Source organism: Euprymna scolopes, chromosome 31, assembly GCF_053919585.1.
Source record: "Euprymna scolopes isolate OS-2025 chromosome 31, ASM5391958v1, whole genome shotgun sequence".
Classification (NCBI taxonomy): Eukaryota; Metazoa; Mollusca; class Cephalopoda; order Sepiida; family Sepiolidae; genus Euprymna; species Euprymna scolopes.
The window spans coordinates 66365503-66383484 of record NC_136512.1 but is presented as its reverse complement, the minus strand read 5'-3'; the positions used below and the strand labels follow the sequence as shown (position 1 = coordinate 66383484).

The 17982-nt window shown below is 31.3% G+C and overlaps 1 protein-coding gene across 4 annotated transcripts in view; it reads right to left on the bottom strand.

Annotated features, from left to right (window-relative positions):
* Positions 1–17982, bottom strand: part of LOC145255778 (clathrin heavy chain 1) — a 148082-nt gene that overhangs the window by 94875 nt on the left and 35225 nt on the right. For all 4 annotated transcript variants that reach the window (XM_080114442.1, XM_080114446.1, XM_080114441.1 and 1 more), the window contains exons 2-3: positions 5335–5542; positions 1750–1899 (exon numbers count right to left, since the gene is read on the bottom strand). In XM_080114442.1, coding sequence (XP_079970568.1) covers positions 1750–1899; positions 5335–5542 — 358 coding nt within the window. The remainder of the gene's footprint in view (positions 1–1749; positions 1900–5334; positions 5543–17982) is intronic.

The window sequence follows — 17982 nt, the reverse complement described above, 5'->3', positions numbered from 1 at the left end:
TCATTTCAATTTGCTGACATTTCTATTATTTTTGCGCAAATTCATTCATAGCTTGAAGTGGTCTAATTTTAAATCTTTCTTGTTGATAGCTCAAATGGTAGGGAACACAGCTGGAGCACTAAATGTTTTGGTTTCAATTCTAGCTAATGGCACCCAAGTATATTTTTTTAGCTTTTGAAGTCAGTATTATATATTAGGTACAATATAATATTCAATAGAGAATTGGCTCTAATAATATGAAATCTGCATGAATTTAAATATATTTAAACATTTTACGATCGGGCAAGGCCGGGCAACCTCCGCTAGTCTATATATATATAAAAACACACACATCTCCAAATACCCGGGCAATGCCGGGTACCCCCCACTAGTCATTAATAAAATCCACAATCCTTTCTGTAATCCAAGCATATTTGATAGAAATATGCATCAGTCTATGCCTAACGTTTAGTCAGAAATGTCTGACAGAGAGGAAAAAAGAAATTGTTGTTCAATGATGTTTTAAATGTGCACCTTAGTGTTACAAACATATCTGGATAGGACATGTAAAATTGTCACTATTTTTGGGATTGTCAAGTTTTGACTATGGTCTTTTTCAGTTTTTAAAAACAATCTGGATTTTTTTTTTTTTTTTAATATATAATCCCTTCATTAAAGTGTGCGTGTGTATGTGCATGGCTGGAGGTGTAATCTTGCACGTCAAATCCCAGTTTGCTTATAGCTGAAAGGTGATAAAGTAATGACTGTTTGTTGGATGTCCCTGACTGAAAGTTGGTGGACAAGTCAGACAGACTGAATTTTAATAACGACTTCATAGGTGGCATTTAAAGGATGGTGACAAATTTCCATCGTTATCTGATTCAAAATATTTTTTTTAAAACTTAAGTCATGATTTTAGAAAGTAAATGGTAAATAAAATATTGATTAGGTTTAACGATCAACATGCTTTGCAGCACATTTGCAAGTGGGTAATGATGAAACTGAAAAAAAAAAAAAAATGTTGGATAGCTTGAAATATGTTATAAGATTTTTCCATGCTATCAAGCATAACAGAATGACATTGGTTTCTGTATGGCAATTTACTGCCAAGCTTCCATTGACAAATTGAATTTCAGTAAACAGACTCCAGAAATTGATTGAGATTGTCGGACTGACTTCCTCATTTTGGTTGTTATAGTCACGTTTCGTCCGTTTTGCCCTCCGGCCTTCATCAGGTGTTTTGTATCGAACTGGGGAACTGTTTGTTAGGAGTCTCGAACCCAACCCTTTATTATTATTACGGGGGTACCGTGTTCGGACTCCAGCTAGGCTCTGGGACAGTTGCTGATTCTCTGTTTTGAATGTTACTTTTCACTGCCTTCGTTCAGGATTGAACTCAGCACCTTTGGGTAACTAAACTTTTACAACGTCTAGGACCACTTGGCCATATGTCCCAGTGACAGTTCGATACAAAACACCTGAAGGCCGGAGGGCAAAACAGACGAAACGTTGTGACTATAACAACCAAGATAAGGAAGTCAGTCCGACAATCTCAATCAATGAAAACACTTCATCTCAAAAATACAGACAATTACTAAGACTCCAGAAATGCTAACGAGAAAGAGTAAATGTTCATCCGTTTTTGGAGTTCTTTGCCATGGGGAAGTGTTTGATACAAGTGATTACTTAAAACGAATTGAAATGGACACATTTTAATATCCGTTCTTGTTAATAAAGGATTTTTCTAATATATATATATTTCTTACTTACCTTCCATACTCCAATGATACACAGCCGTGTCTGTGACAAGAGCTACTGTATTGACAGAAATCCATTTCCAAAAGGTAACGTCTTCCGTCATCGCATGTGCCTTCATTTTGCTTTTCATCTCTATATTGAATATCTGTAAAGTTTTGCCAGCTGAAAAGATAAAAATTATTAAAATTCACAAATATGTCAGAAAATCTCAAACATTTTGTTAAAAAAAAAAAAAAAAATTTTTTGAACGAAATTAAAACTTTTCTACAAATTGTCATTTCTTCTTTCTCTAGAATATAGCAGACTATGCAAAAAAAAAAAAAAAAAAAAAAGATTCAGAATCTTGAGTAGACTAAATCATAGACTCTGGAAATGTTAAAAAGCAAACTATAACCCAAAATATATTCTAATATATGACTAATGTAAAGAACATATCTATAAAAGTGAACAATTTTCAGTCTACAGACTCAACATTTGACATAAGGGATATTGAGATTTGAAAAAATCTTTAATTGGTTTTCAGCCAGAACTTTGTCTGTCAAAGTTAATGATTTGACCTTTGAAAACTCTACCAAACACTTCCACTAATTTTGGGTCTAAACACTTGAAATTTTAGATGTAGGTTCCTTGGACATGGATCAAACTTTTAACTTGATTCGAGCCCAAAATAGTGTTAAGACGTCAAAATTGGGGTCAAAGTTAAAAGAATTTTACCTCTTAGCCAATTTTTGGTCTAAACATTTGAAATTTTACATAAGACAAGCTTTTTAATTGGTTTTTGGCTGAAAATTTGGCTACCAAGGGGTCAAAGTTAAAAAGATTTGACCTTTGTAGTCTCTAGCAAACTATTCAGCAAATTTTGGGTCTAAACATTTGAAATTTTACATAAAGGGTATTCAGACATGCAGCAAGCTTTTTAATAAGTTTTTGGGTGAAAATTTGACTGCCAAGAGGTCAAAGTTGAAAGAGGTGACCTTTGCAGACTCTACCAAACCCCTCCACCAATTTTGGGTCTAAACACTTGAAATTTTAGTTGTAGGTTACCTGGACAGGAGTCAAACTTTTTAATACACACACAAAGTTATGAACAGTACATAGGGTCTGAGCAAAGCTGGGCTGAACTGCTAGTATATAAGATTTTCATAGAACATAGGAAATTCTTTACAGTAGCCATCCAGTAACATTTTGGTTTTTTACATAACAATGCTAATTTGCTTTGTGGATAAAAAAACATCTGCATTGCTTTATCATTAACTGAAACACTGCTAATATTAGAGGATAAACAAAAAACATAAGAATGAAGTGGAGACATCTGTTACAAACACACACACACACATATATATATAAAATAGTTGAGAGCAAAATGGCTGATAAAGTTTTGAGGCAAAACAAATAGAGTATATTCAGCATTCTTTACAAAAGTGGCCAGTTTACAACATTCAAGACATTTCAGCCTGACTATTTGTGTGGTTCACACGATAGAGTTTGTCAAGAGACATACTAACGGAAGCAAATGGTCTTGTATGTTATACCAGCAGCAATATTTGTAAAATTAGAAACATCCCAAGTTAGCTATCAGAAATATACCAAGACCTTCCACAGACAAAAACTAAAAAATTGAGCCAACCAACAACATTTCAAATATTTTCTGGAAGAGGATCACTCCACTACGATTAGATGAGGATGCTAATAGCTTCCCAAGAATGTGAGTCACCTAACATCCAGTGATAAGGTTTTGCTAGGACAGCTTCTATAGAATGCAACATAATGGAGGGTGTAAATATCTCCACTTGACCATCTGTAAGAAATTGAATATTTAGTGTAACAGCAAGTCTTGGGAACTGTTGGAAATAAATCATGCACCATAACTATGGCATTCCTACACTTGCATAAAAATGGAGCAGTTAAATCTGACGAGATATGGAAGACAGAGAGAGTAGAAATTCTCATTGAAGTCAGTGTCCCTAACAATGCTGGTTTAAACAGAACTGAGAAGAAGATAACTAAATGCTAAGGTATTATGTACAATATGAAAAATAAACCCTATCATTTAAGTAATCCTAAGCACTACTGGGTTCAATGAATTTCAACAACTATTTGATAAATATACCTAGTGAGCCAAGTGCAAAAGAGATCCAAATTGCACTTAAAAGGATGGTTAGAATCTTAAGATCTCGAGTCGAGTTTATGAAATAATGGATGAATGTGTGGCATCCTATAGGATGGCCCATCTCCAGTAAAAACAAAAACATAAGAAAATTAAAGAAAAAAAAATTTAAATGAAGCCTGCCAAGATATCTGCATGCTCACAACTTGTCATTGCAACCTTGAAGTAATGGTCTTCCACAAAGTGGCAATCCCCATTATAAACATTCATTAATAATTATAAATATCTCTGATTAATGTAGTTGGCTTGAAACATTGTTTAGTGCGTATATAAAGGTAATTTATAGAATACAATATAATGCAAAGGTGTAACAGACAAACACTAACTGGAACAAATTAAGAGATAATTGGAGACATATATATAATTAGATACCTAAATGATTAAAATGCGACAGTTGCCTTTCTCCCATCGACAAAATGTTGCATCTGTCTCTTTTATAAGTATTTTAATGGTATATGCTCCGACGAACTACAAGCCCTTGTAACCCCTGAAAAGCCCAACAAGCAGTAAAATCCCACCTCTATACAGTAGAGACCCCCAAATGCCAGAAAGTAGTTTCTTTCCCAGAACTGCTAGGTTTTGGAATTCCCTTCCGGGTTCCTGCTTCCCTGACTTTACTGACATGCAGAAGTGTAATGTAAACAGACATCTTGCTGCAAAACTCCCTTCATAGTATCCCTGCAATTATATCCCAAACAGTAGCCCCCCCCCCCTCACACAGACACACATTAAAGTGGCACTGTGCCTTGTCTGGGGTGAAAAAGCAATAAAATAAAAATAAAAATTCTCACATGAAAAGAAAAATCAAAACGCATTATGTATAAAGTTAATTCAACCTATTCAATAGATGCATCATCTTTTTTTTATATACAGTTTATGTATATAAGAATTGCAAGTTAAATTTGCATATTGTTTTTTTTTTTAAATGCTTATTTTATTAACTATAATTTTTTAAATTCTTTTAATGCAACGATTGTTTTGATTTTAAAAGTTCTGTTTCACAATATTGCTTCATTTCCTGTTCAAATGTTCCTTTAAAAGGGAGAGACTTGATTTTTCTTAGTGAAAAGGCAAATTGATTTCATTCTTTGGGTCACATAAGAAATCCATTTCTAAATTACCAAAATTAAAAGTTTAATTAAAAAACAAGAGAATACTTTTTTACTGTTTAATTAGTTTATTCATTTTATTAAATTTATATGAAACACTAATTGTTTATTTTGTTCTTTTATTTTCCATGGTGTTCACACATAAAAATTTAATAACTTCTTTAAAGTTAGCTACTTTTAGGCATAAATAAAAATGATTAAATTTGTATACTATAGTAAAATGACACACGATTGGTCTGAAATTTTTCAGTGGAAAAAATAAAAAAATAAAGCATGATAAAAAATCAGGTCAAAAGGCTAAAAAAGAAATTAGCAGCTTACCTTTTAATGCAATGACTTTACTCGCTGGGTTCATGATGGCAGAATCAGCAGAGATAGGCCGTCTGATAGGATTAGTCGCATCATTTAAATCGATGATAACCACTTGAGCAGTTTCTCCAACTTTTTCTCTGATACAAATGTATTTATCTGACTCCATGGTAAGAGTACTGAAACCAATATTTGATGCATTGATCCCCACATTTTGGAGCTGAAAAAGAAAATATTTATTATAGAAAATATGTAAGGATGAAAATTAACTCAACTTTAAGTAGTTGAAACAATTCTAAGAGAATATTTGAATATGAATGAATACATTTATAAATCAACGCACAGGATGCCTACTGGTGTTGCCTAGGAAAAATTGAGCAATCTGTTACTGTGTTTATTTTGTAATTTCTATAAATAATTCTTTTCTAAGGAATAAAATGTCCTTGCTTTTTACAGATATCCAGTGCAAAGCTAGAAGATAAACTTCAATATCCTAATTTTTTAAAATTTTAACTGGAAAAGGTGATCCCAAATAAATGTTATAAATATTGTTCTGAGTGATATTAATAGTATTATACTAATACGTATATCTTTCAATGTCTGTGCCTACAGTAAAAAAGGTTAGGGAATTTACCTAAAATCTAAAAGTGTATATTGAGATAAAATTAACTGGGGAAGATAATGGAAGTGCACTTCTAACAGGGATATGAAACAGATTTTGTTGGGTTGGGGGTTGTAGTTTTTCAGCAATAATTTGTAAAGAAAACACTAATTCCCATTCTACTCAGCAATTTAAGCTTCTCTTTGAACTAGGGAGGGATAGGCATGAAAATCAGAAAGGATGATTTTAGCAAAAATAAAGTAGATGCGTTTATTTTATGTTGCCTGAAAGTCATTAATATCTTAGAGGAATTCTACATACAGCAGGTGTTTTTAAATGCTATATTGGTCTGAAAGAAAGATTTTCATTGTATTTTGTTACACTATTGTATACCAGAAAAAAAATACTCTGCATTGCTTAGGAGTCAGTATTCAATAAATGGAGCAGATGTGTGCAAGAAGAGAGTAGTTTATTCGCAATATGGTATATGCTTGATGGAGAAGGGGAAAACAAGAACCTCGAGATGATGTTTCTGAATTTTTGAGATGAGTTATTCCCATTATTTGGATTCATCGGACTACTGTTCTCATCTTGACTTATTTTCACGTTTTGGTCAATGTAACCTCGGACCTTCAGGTGTATCTTGTCAAACTCAGGAATTTAGACGTAATTTCGAGGGAACCCTTTATTTACTTCATGGGGGTAGCATGCTCTTGTTCCGTCAGCCATGACTGGATAGAGGTCCTAAGTAATTCGCAATTGTATTTTTTGGTCAACCACACTGGGGATTGAACCTTCAATCTTCACTTTTTACAATTGATATTTTCAAATACTCTAACCACTGCGCCACGGGTCCTTAAAGTCCTTGGAAAAACAAATTGTAAAAAGTGATATTCTCCTGAACGTTTAATCCTCAGTATGGGCGATTGAAAAAATACACTTGCGAATTACTTAGGACCTCTATCCAGTCATGGTTGATGGAACGAGGTGCTACCCCATGAAGTAAATAAAGGATTCCGCTCAAAATTCCATCCAGATTCCCGAGTTCGACAGCATACAACTGAAGAAGGTCAGAGATTACATCGACCGAAACATGAAAATCACACTCAAGATGCAAACAGTAGTCCGATGAATCCAAATAATGAAGAAACTTGTGTGGAGATACACTAAAATAAATATAGGTCCCAGATGGGGAAGACAACTTAGGCCTGAGAATAAATGAAAACAAAAAAATTTCATATTTTTGAGGAAGCGGGATGGGAAAAATTGTTGCCCGGGAGCAATAATTTTAAAACCAAAAGCAGATGAATCACATTTTCAATACATAAAAAATGAGAGGAATAATCTGGGCAAAGGTGAAAGAGGGGTGAAGGATGTGGAAAAACGAGGGTGGGGGTGGAATAGAGATCGAGATGAGTAGAAAGATAGGAATTTTAATGTAAAAATGATAGATACTTAAACTTTTGTTTTGTATGGTTATAAGCAATGCTGGGTAGGTATGCTAGTAACTAATAAATCCATTGTATCAGTAAATATCACCATCACTAGAGAAAATTCCAAGTTTCAAGTAATTGAAAAGTGTTGACAAAACCCTACCTGATTAGAAAAGTTTTCATTGAAAAGAAAAAGAAAATTTTTAAATTACGAAAAGTTATGAACGATTTTGAAATATACAAAAGCATGCAGTAATAATGAATTTCTTAATCAGGTGGAGTTAAGAGTGAAATGTGATTTTGATATTGTTACCATAAATTTTATTTTTCTGAAATGCTTGTGTTACACATTCAACATTGTTCAAATCAAGTAAACATTGTTTCATATGGAACTTTTTTTTATAGAGTATTTAGTTATGACACTTTAAATTAAAAAATAAAACAGTTGATTCTCTCTTCTGTTGTGGCGGATCATTGATAAAATGAACCTGTGAGGATAGAAAGACGGAGAGATAAATCAATAAGTCTTGGCATAACATCTAACAAAATTATCTTTACATGCTTTGACTTTTCATGGCAGATTAGTAAATTATTCTGAATGCATTTTACTGTCTTCCTTTCAATCTCAAAGCCAGTAACAATCTTTTATAGCATTTTTAATCCCCCAACAAAGGAGGGTGGACCTGTAAATTCACTTTGTCCGTTCGTCTGTCTGCACTTTTCTCAATAACTATGCCTTGGAATTTTTTTTGAAATTTTGCACAAACATTAAACACAATAGGAGTAAAAAGTAATAGAATGGCTTTTTCGGGAAAACTCTATATGTTAAGGCTTAAAACTGCACCGTTTGTTCATTTTCACCAGGATTTGACGTCCCCTAGAGACTTTTGGGGCTAAATGGGTGGGGTGGTGGGGGGCAAAGGCTGAACTTAGTCATTTTTTTATACTTCGTTCACTGTGCACTCACAAGGGACCATGCATGCTTCACTTGTTTTTATTTAAATTTTCTTACAAAATAAACGTCTTGAAACTTAATTCGATATATGTAGCCCTTAAGTGACCAAATATTTCCACATTCATATTCTGTGAGTACTTTTATTTTATTCTCTTGCTCAAACAAATCATTATTCCCATTAATATTTTTAAATAGTTTTGCTTTATTTTTCATGCCATACAATTCATTTTACCTTTAAAATATAATTGCTGTCATAATAGGTTCTCAATTTTCTAAATTCTTTTCTAAGGAATAAAAATTCTATTATTCCTTTTGATATAACAATTATTTCCCAATTGTCTTAGAAAAGTAAATACTAAACTATCGAAAATTTTTCTTTAAATGAAATGTTCTTAATCGTCACATCTTAGAAGGGAAAATAAATATATTTGTCAAGTAAATTTGAAAATAACATTAAAATCGCTACATCATTAACATTCAATTTTTAATAGTGGAAGAGGAAACGAAAAATGTCAGGAGAGGAATAGTAGTATAAGTTCAGATTAAAAGCAGTTTCTACACAAATGAAAAAAAAAAAAAAAAAAAAAAAAACAGAGCTATAGCAAAAAACAAAAAAAAAAACGCATACTAAATATTAACCTTTAATTCATGAATGGACTGAAGGAGAAGATTTATACTTATCCCACCCTTTTTTATTAGGTAAGATTAACATGTTCAATATCCAAACAATGCTGGTTCAAGTTGCTAGTGCTTATTTGACATCCATATACAATAAAAGTAACCCTAGAAACATTTTTTTTTCAACTAAAAGGAAAACAAATATTCAAAACAAGATGTTCCAAAATGAAGTCATATTAAGACCGTAAAATAAAACAAAAAGTAAACAACCCCAAACTACAGATAATTTACTTTTTTTTTTTTTTTTTTTTTTCTTAGAAAATTAGATATTTTCTAACATTTGTTTTAATCATCGTTTATTAGAATGGCTGTGCCACAATGACGTGGGTGAGTGGCAACAAACTAGAAAGAATTTCTTAAACTGCATCCTTCCAGAAGATGACATTGGTAAGATTTCGGATGCCTTGTGTATTCAGCCACGTGCAGTTTTAAGAAAATTGATAGTAATAATGTTAGTTTCAATAATTAATGACAGTGCCATGATTTTGGATCCCTTATGTACACAGCTACGTATAGCATGCCACCCCTTGCATCAACAATAGCACGCATGAATATCTTAAGCAAAAAGGTGCATGAAAGATTAAGGAAATCTTGGCTTGAATGCATATGAAATGATCGAATGCAACATAACTAGTATCATACCCATGGATGAGACTGCACGGAGAGCAGTAATGAGTTTAGTAGATTAACATCTTAAATACCTAAATCTGAATATTAAGATTTTTTATGGTTGATATTCCAAAACAATTTTCATTTAATTCAAAATAAAATTAATCTTATTTTTATTTAGAAACAAAACATTACAATTGAATAAAAATGCATATTTTGAAGCTAATCTTAAATTTCAGGATACCTCAAATCCCAATAGTTGAGAAATGAAAAAAATAAATTCCAACTTTCCAAGAGTTTCACTTGGGTAATGGCCGGATAAATACAGCTACTTTGAAAATATTTCAATAAAATCTTTTTATCAAATGTTCAGTTCAGTTGTATTTTGTCTATATCCTTCCCTATGTTATATCATCAGAACAAAACTGACACTTTTTTCTTGAACTCATTTTCATGTCTTCATTGCTTTCATTCCCTTTTAATAAACACAGAAATGATTTACTTTTTTTTCTTCTTTTTTTTTAATACGGATTTTTAATCTTAACTAGGATACATGTCAGTAATATTTATTTTTAATTATATTACAAACCAGCCGAATTTCCAGTTTCAGTAACAATCATCCTTTTATTATCCCAGTAAAGACTTTTTCATCTCAAATGATTTTTAATGGATAACATTATCCATTTATGACAAAGGATCTTCCCATGTCTTGTCAAGTTTTAGTGGACAAGATCATTGAGTGTGGTACGAAAACAAAATAAAATCCACAGAATTTTAGTATATTTAATTTCAAGGTCTAGATGTACCTTTAGTAGATCATCCTGTGATTGATCGAGTTATGATTTTTTTCCTTTCCTCTTGATGAAATCGTTTAACATCGTCCATTGTGCACACTTATCTCCTATCTATTTTTAGTAGTATAGAGAGATTAGAATTGTTCACACTTAAACTAAAAATGTAATTAACAATTCTTTGTATTTTTTAATTAAAGAAAAAGAAATAAAAAGTCAATGTTTTAAGAAAAGGCAAAATTAATTTTTATCATTTAAACAGTGAAAAAGTAATGTAATAAAATTAAAATCGATACAGAAGTTTTTAATTAAAAAATTAAGCATTCATTGCAAGTATTATAATTCCAAAAATTTTACACTATTTTTATTAGAAAAATATTTTTTTCAGAAATATTGACCTTAATCTATCTTTTAAGAGAGAAAATAAATAAAAAAAAGTTAAAATAAGGAATCTTATGAACGGGAACTAAAACATTTCAAGATAGATTGAGAAAGTGATCTCTCCAGCAGATGAGGGATTGATTGGTGATTTGAGTCGCTATTCTGGTTAAAGATGATTTGGTTACCATCCCAGCCTGTCTTTATGCTTGAATGGAAAAGGGTGTAAATTTTATGGGAGTTTCTAACAGTTGAGGTATGTTTCAGCGCAAGTAAATAGGTATAGTTGTCCGAGAGCGTCTCGGACATCATGGATTGGAGGTCACACTTGACAGTGTATATTAGAATCTTCAGATTAGTATAACTTGAAACAATTGGATAGTTCTATATGGAAGGCATTATTGGATTGTTTACTTTTCAGCTTCGACATGTCATACCCAAGAAACTTAGCATGCAACTTGAAAGCCTTGAGATGAAGATGAAGTTTTGCCTGTCCCTCAATACATGATTGAAACCAAGTTCACTACTAGTTTCTGTGTTTTGGAATGCTCGACAATCAAAGACACTTGATGACCAGCAGTGTTTAACAAGTGATCAATTTGGTTAGCTGTGACACCGTCATTGGAGTACTAAGTAGGTGTTGCTTGCAATGTTGAAAATGTGTGTTGGATACGGTGATTTGGTTGACAAGTTTTTTCACCATTAGCACATCGGTCTCCAATTGCAAATTGCTAATTAGGAGGGGGGCATGGATGTTGATAAATGTTATATATATATATATATCATTAATTGACATGGATTGATATGTTTTTTTACAAGGATTAAATAGTCAAAGGATTTCACAATATCAGAATACATTGTGATATAGACCTGTTTTCAAGCAAAAAAAAAGCTTTTGGCAATCATTTTTTATGACATCATCCATTATCAAGCAAATTATATAGTTTCTTGATAATTCAGATGAAGTATGCATGGCGACAAGATTCAAGCAAGCAAAATAACAAAATCCAGAGTTTTAATATATTAGCCTATCAGTGGTCAGGCTGGTTTCTTTATGGTTATTTAGATAAAAGATCATAAACTAATCTCTCACTCCCTCTTCTCTCTGGTAATTTTAATCTATTGAATTGTATATCATTATCTTAATGGTCCCAGCCAGATTTGACCTTACTTCAAAACATGTAAATATTTAATGTAAATTATGAGAAATAAACTATGGGATATTTTACTTTGTTTTTCAGTTTTTCATTTAACATCCATAAAAAAAAAAAAAAAAAAAAAAAATGGTACAAATATATCACTCAGCCAATTTTTATCTCTTTATAATAAAATATTTATCTAAAGAATAAAAGTAAAAATTTGAATTCTACCTTACTAAAGTTAAATGTCAAATTAAATCATAAGAGAAAGAAAGTTTAATTTATTAAAATAAAACATATCTTAATTCAAGTATGAAAAGTTTTAAAATTAAACAAAGCTTATTTTAAACAAATTTAAATTTTTCTTTATACAAAATTGACAGCAATGTTTAATATGCTATTTTATGTAAAAACATAACATTAAACTTAAACAATCTATACTCTTATAAATTTTTTTTGTGTGTATTGATATTCATATTATAAACCTTTTTTACATTTATTTAAAAAGAAAATACAACTTTGTTATATATTAGCTGTGGAATTGCATTCATCTGCAAAAGATCTAGCTAATTTGCATATTCTTTTAAACATCCATTTTAATTAATTCCCTATTAGAGTTTTCAGTTTTCTTATAGTATGATCATCTTTAGGTAACTATTACGTGTAATTATATTCATGCAGATATTCTAAGATTTATATTTGCGTAATATTTGTGTAAAAAGATTATAGTAAACACAAACTTCTTTATACATATATATTTCCTTAAAAATTTTGCATACCAAACTCCGGCCAGTTTTTGGTCTACAGATATTAAACTTAATATATAGGGTATTCGAACTCATGCAAAACTTTATATTTGGGTTTTAACCAGAGAAAATCGGTGTAAAAGTGTGAAAATTAAAAAAAAAAAAAAAAAAGGAAATTTGCCAGGTGAAGGCCGAACAACAGCATTACGAATATGCATGTGTAGTGTAATAGATATTAGTTCATATTTTAATTTTTAGCCTTGAAGCCAAACATGTCTTCATAGCTCAGCCATTAACATCAAAGGAAAAGGTAAATTGTGAGCTAAACGTTTTGGTTTCGATTCTTAGTTGTGGTGCACAAGTCTTTTTTTTTTTTTTTTAACTTTTTAAAATCATTGGGTCCAATATAATATAATAAATACGAAATCTGCATTAATCAAAATATCACATTGAAGCATATTTTATGACTGGGCAATGCCAAGCGGCCTGTTAGTGTTTTTATATATAAGCAATGCTTCAGTAGAAAACAAAAATCTAAATCTAGCTGTATGCATAGATAAAAAATGCAATTTAATGAAAACAATTTTCAATTATAAAAATATTTTAAAGTGTGCATTAAAAAATAAATGGATATATTTTTATAAGAAACTATCATTAGCAATGATTTGTTTATATTGAGATTGTCGTCAATCTTTCTTACAAATAATTCATAGTTAAATGAAAACTGACACTATGAAATCCATGTAAAAAAAAAAGCTTACTCCCCCCCCCCCTTAATTATTAAAAATGTGTTGACTGAATAAGAATTAAAAATTACTATCAGGAGCTGTATTTCAACATTGTCGAAGGGAAATTGAAGATACTAAAATTGCAATCTTATAGGAAAAACAAAACAAAAACAAACTTTTCACCAAAACAAAAAAGAAAAAAAATCATTGAATTAAAAACAGATAGTTAATGAGATGTCCTGTTGCAAAGCACTATGCAAAATAGTTAATTTTATGTTATCAATTGCATACACATGACTAGTACATTAGAAAACTTTACTATGAATTTGATATTTTAATCTAAATGCAATAAATGACCCACCTTTATAAATACGAAGATCCATTTTTTTTTTTCATTAATAAATCAACATTGTGCGTAGGAACAGAATTTTAATTTGTGAATTGAAATACTAGAAATACCAAATAAACACGTTTAATAAAACTGACAAGAATATTGAATGGAAAAATGTAGAGGCAAATACAATCTTTTTAAGTAGATATTCATCACATAATCAATTAAAATATGAGGCTTTTCTATTGTGACAAATTTTTTAAATTTAACATATCCAATGCATTTGAGTTGGCAACAATATCTGCCCTTTTGAACATATAAATTTAGTTACACTATCACATGTGATAAAATCTTTATATTATAAAGTTGTATTAGTTTAAGTCCTGGTGGAATTCTTCATTTTGATATCAAATGATGTATTTTCAAATAAGTTTTTGTTATAATACATAATGTCATAATCATCAGTTTTTGTTATAATATATCATTTTAAAGAGCGTTTTTTGCTCTATATAATCGTTCAAAACAATTATGTCTTAAGAAGATTTAATATAAGATGGAAAAAAAAAAAGCAAATTCGCACAATTTTCTTATTTAAATTCAGGCTAGGCCGAAAAGCTACTGAAACAGCTTGCGATATCAACGAAGCATTAAGCCCAGGAACCACTACTGAATGCACAGCACAATGGTGGTTTATGAAATTTTGTGGCAGTGACAAGAGTCTTGAAGATGATGAGCACAGTGATCGGCCATCGAATGTTGACAACGATCAATTAAGAGCCTTAGTCAAGGCCAATTCACGCACAACTGTTCAAGAATTTGTTTCTGAATTAAACGTAACGTATACAATGATTTCCAACCACTTGACATTGGAAAGACAAAAAATTTGATAAATGGGTGCCTCACGAATTGAATAATAACCAAAAGAAATGCTGTTATCAAGTGTTATCTTCCATTCTTTTACGCAACAAGAATGACCTATTTCTTGATTGGGTTGTGACTTGCGATTAAAAGTGGGTTCTTTATGACAACCGGCAATGTTCAACTCAGTGGTTAGATACCGACGAAGCTTCATGACACTTCCTGAAGACATAGTTGTACCAAAAGAAGGTCATGCTGACTGTTTGGTCAGCTGCAATCGGTCTCATCCATTAGTTTTTTTTACATGCAGGCAAAACCTTTACGGCAGTACTGTCAACAAATGATTAAATGCATCACAAACTTTGATAACACCCAGCATTAGTCAACAGAAAAGGCCCAATTCTCAACGACAATGCCAGACCGCATGTTGCTAAACCGACTCTGCAAGAGTTGAAGGAATTCACCTACCAACTACCACTTTTTCACGCATGTTGACAACTTTCTGTGTGAGAAATGCTTCAAAAACCTAAACGATATCAAAACGCCTTCAGTAACATTGCCACCAGAATGCAAGATTTTTACATTACAGGCCTAAATACACTTGTTTTGTGTTAGCAAAAGTGTGTTAATTCCGATAGTGCTTATTCTAATCAATAAATTTTTGTTTAAGTCGAAATATGTTCATCTGAATTTAAAACTTACAAACCGCAAGAACTTTCTCGTCAACCTGATAGTTCCTGCTTGTTCACAAACTCCTAGGGATTTGGAGAGAGACCCCATAATCATATAGTCAGAAACTACTTTACCTAGGGTATTTTGAAGAGTAGATTTCAGAGTGATCCAAGGGATATAATATTTTGGTCTTTATTTGCACTAGACATCCATTAAAAAAAATAGATGGGGGGGGGTATTACTTTTTTTAAAAATTTAAAACTTTATAGAAATTAAATAAACAAAAAAAAAAAAAAAGAAAAAAAAGAATCTTGGGTCCAGCGCTTGAAGTAGTACATAGGTCTTGAAGCATACCCATAAAATGCAGGCGGTGTCATTAAGTAGCATGACAAAAGAACAGATAGTACATTATTCCCACCCCCTCAAAGGGAGAGTGAGTTTATTTTGTTTAAAGACATTTCAACCTCTGGGAGTCATTTTATGCCAAGGAAAGGTTTGTTTTTATTAATTTCTTGAAAAGTTTGTTTTCAACTCAAAGGGAGAAAATCATGAAAGGATGGCATCACGAGGAATGGACATATATTACACACAAAATGAATAGAAAATATCTGGAAACATCAATTAATGTTTGTGAGTATAGTATCAAGGAAACAGAACTGCTACTACACCCACCTAAAAAATACATTTTAGTTATGGTGAGTTTATTGTAAATAAGTTCCTTCTATATTAGATAGGCAATGCGAGGTAACTTTGTTGGTACACAAAAAAAACCCGAAGATTTAAGGAGACTTAATGAATACATTATGTAGAGTAAACACAAGAAAATATTGAAAAATCTGTTTATAAAAAAGCATCATAATTCCCCTTTGTAGCAAGGGTGATAGTATGGCTGAAAGAGGTTGGTTTGGGCTCTCAGCTTGAATTACTTATCTAGACATATTGAAGAAATACAGCAAAACAGTCATCTATGGATTAATATTTTTGCTCTCAACTTGTGGCTTGAGCTCTTTAGTAAGAGAATAAGCTGCTATCAATTGAGCATAAGGTAAGTTTTCATAAAAAAAATAAATAAATGAATGCTCTCAGTTAAACATTTCTCTTTGGGAAGACAACAGTGTAGAAAACCCCCAGATTGCTAAGATAACAGTTAGTTGAGCTTCAAATGTTTTGCATCTAGCCACACTTATAGCTGCGATGCTAAAAAAACTTTCTGATATATACAATATTTCGATTAGCCATTGCTACCAGTTTCAGATTAGTTGCTGAAGTTTACCTTGGTTCAGTGGCTAAGCAAAATATATTGTATCATGTTCTTACATAATTAAGCACTCTGGTTTTATTTCTTCAAATAGATATACGAAATAGATACACGCATATACATTTTTAATGGTTATACAAATATAAGAGGATTTAATACTCAATTTGCTTCAACTACTCACTTGGTTTTTCCTATTAATATTTTTGTACATATTTTTCCTCCAGAGGGGAGGGGACAATAAACTGATGAGGAGGGTAAATATATTTGGATTTAAATGCACGAACTGGTATGATTTCTCAGCAGCTCACATTAAACAACCTTGAGTAAGATTGTTTACATTGGATGTTCATAAAATTGCTGGCGATGAGAAGCAAGTCTCTTGACTGTTTCATAAAACAATTTTTGGCAATTTGCCAAATAACATGCCTTTTTTTTTTTTTCTTTTTAAGATATTAAATGATAAACGTTTTCGTAAGCAAATGAAACAAGCTTTTTTTCCAGAAATATTCAATTAAAACTGCAAATCTATTAAGATGAAAATACAGGTTGGTTTTATTAGAGGTTTTATTAAACTATAGGTGTACCTTAACTAAGAATTGCTTGGAAGTCTCATTTGTTTCACTATTTTTTTCAACTATGCCTTTGGTTTTTCTTATTACCTAACTTATTTCAATTGGATTTTTAAAGATCCAATTATTATACTGTTCATTCATTAAATTAATCGTTATGAAATTATAATTTTATTAAGGTAATGTCGATTTAATCTATAATTATTGGATGTAAATAAACAATTTTTTATTTAAAAGCTTACATTAAATTCCTTCATTTTGAATAATTAAATTCATTTCTTTTTTTTTTTCCAACTATTAATACAAAATTAAAATGTCTTTCATTTACAACCGATATCTGCTGGATTTAATTTTGTAATAAAATTATTTTTGTAAGTAGAATTTTTTAAAAATTTTATTATTTTTACACTATTGCATTTTCAATTTCAGTAAATATTCAATTAAAGCTAAAAAAAACAAATTGAATTCATCAAAACTATGTTGAAGCAAGAAATACACAAGAAATTGTCTTAATTTTATTAATATATACAGGGTGTCCCAGAAGTCGCGCACCATATATATATATATTTTTTTTTTGTTTCAGATTTTATTCGGCCCAGAAGTCGCGCACCATATATTTATTTTTTTTTTGTTTCAGATTTTATTCGATATGGGCGAGAAATTAACAATGCAAGAAAGAGTTAAATTGATTTTTATGTTTGGAAGAGATGGGGCTACATACCGCTCGGTAGCTTAAGAATTCAACCGCACTCATCCCGAGCGAGAAAAACCATTGAGCCATACCACTGTCTGCCGTTTGATCAAACGTTTCCAAGAAACAGGTTCTGTTGCTGACCGCAAGAGATGTGGTCGACGAAAGAATGTAACTGATGAGGAATCAACTATGGTTTTGGCGAATGTTGCTAGAAGCCCCG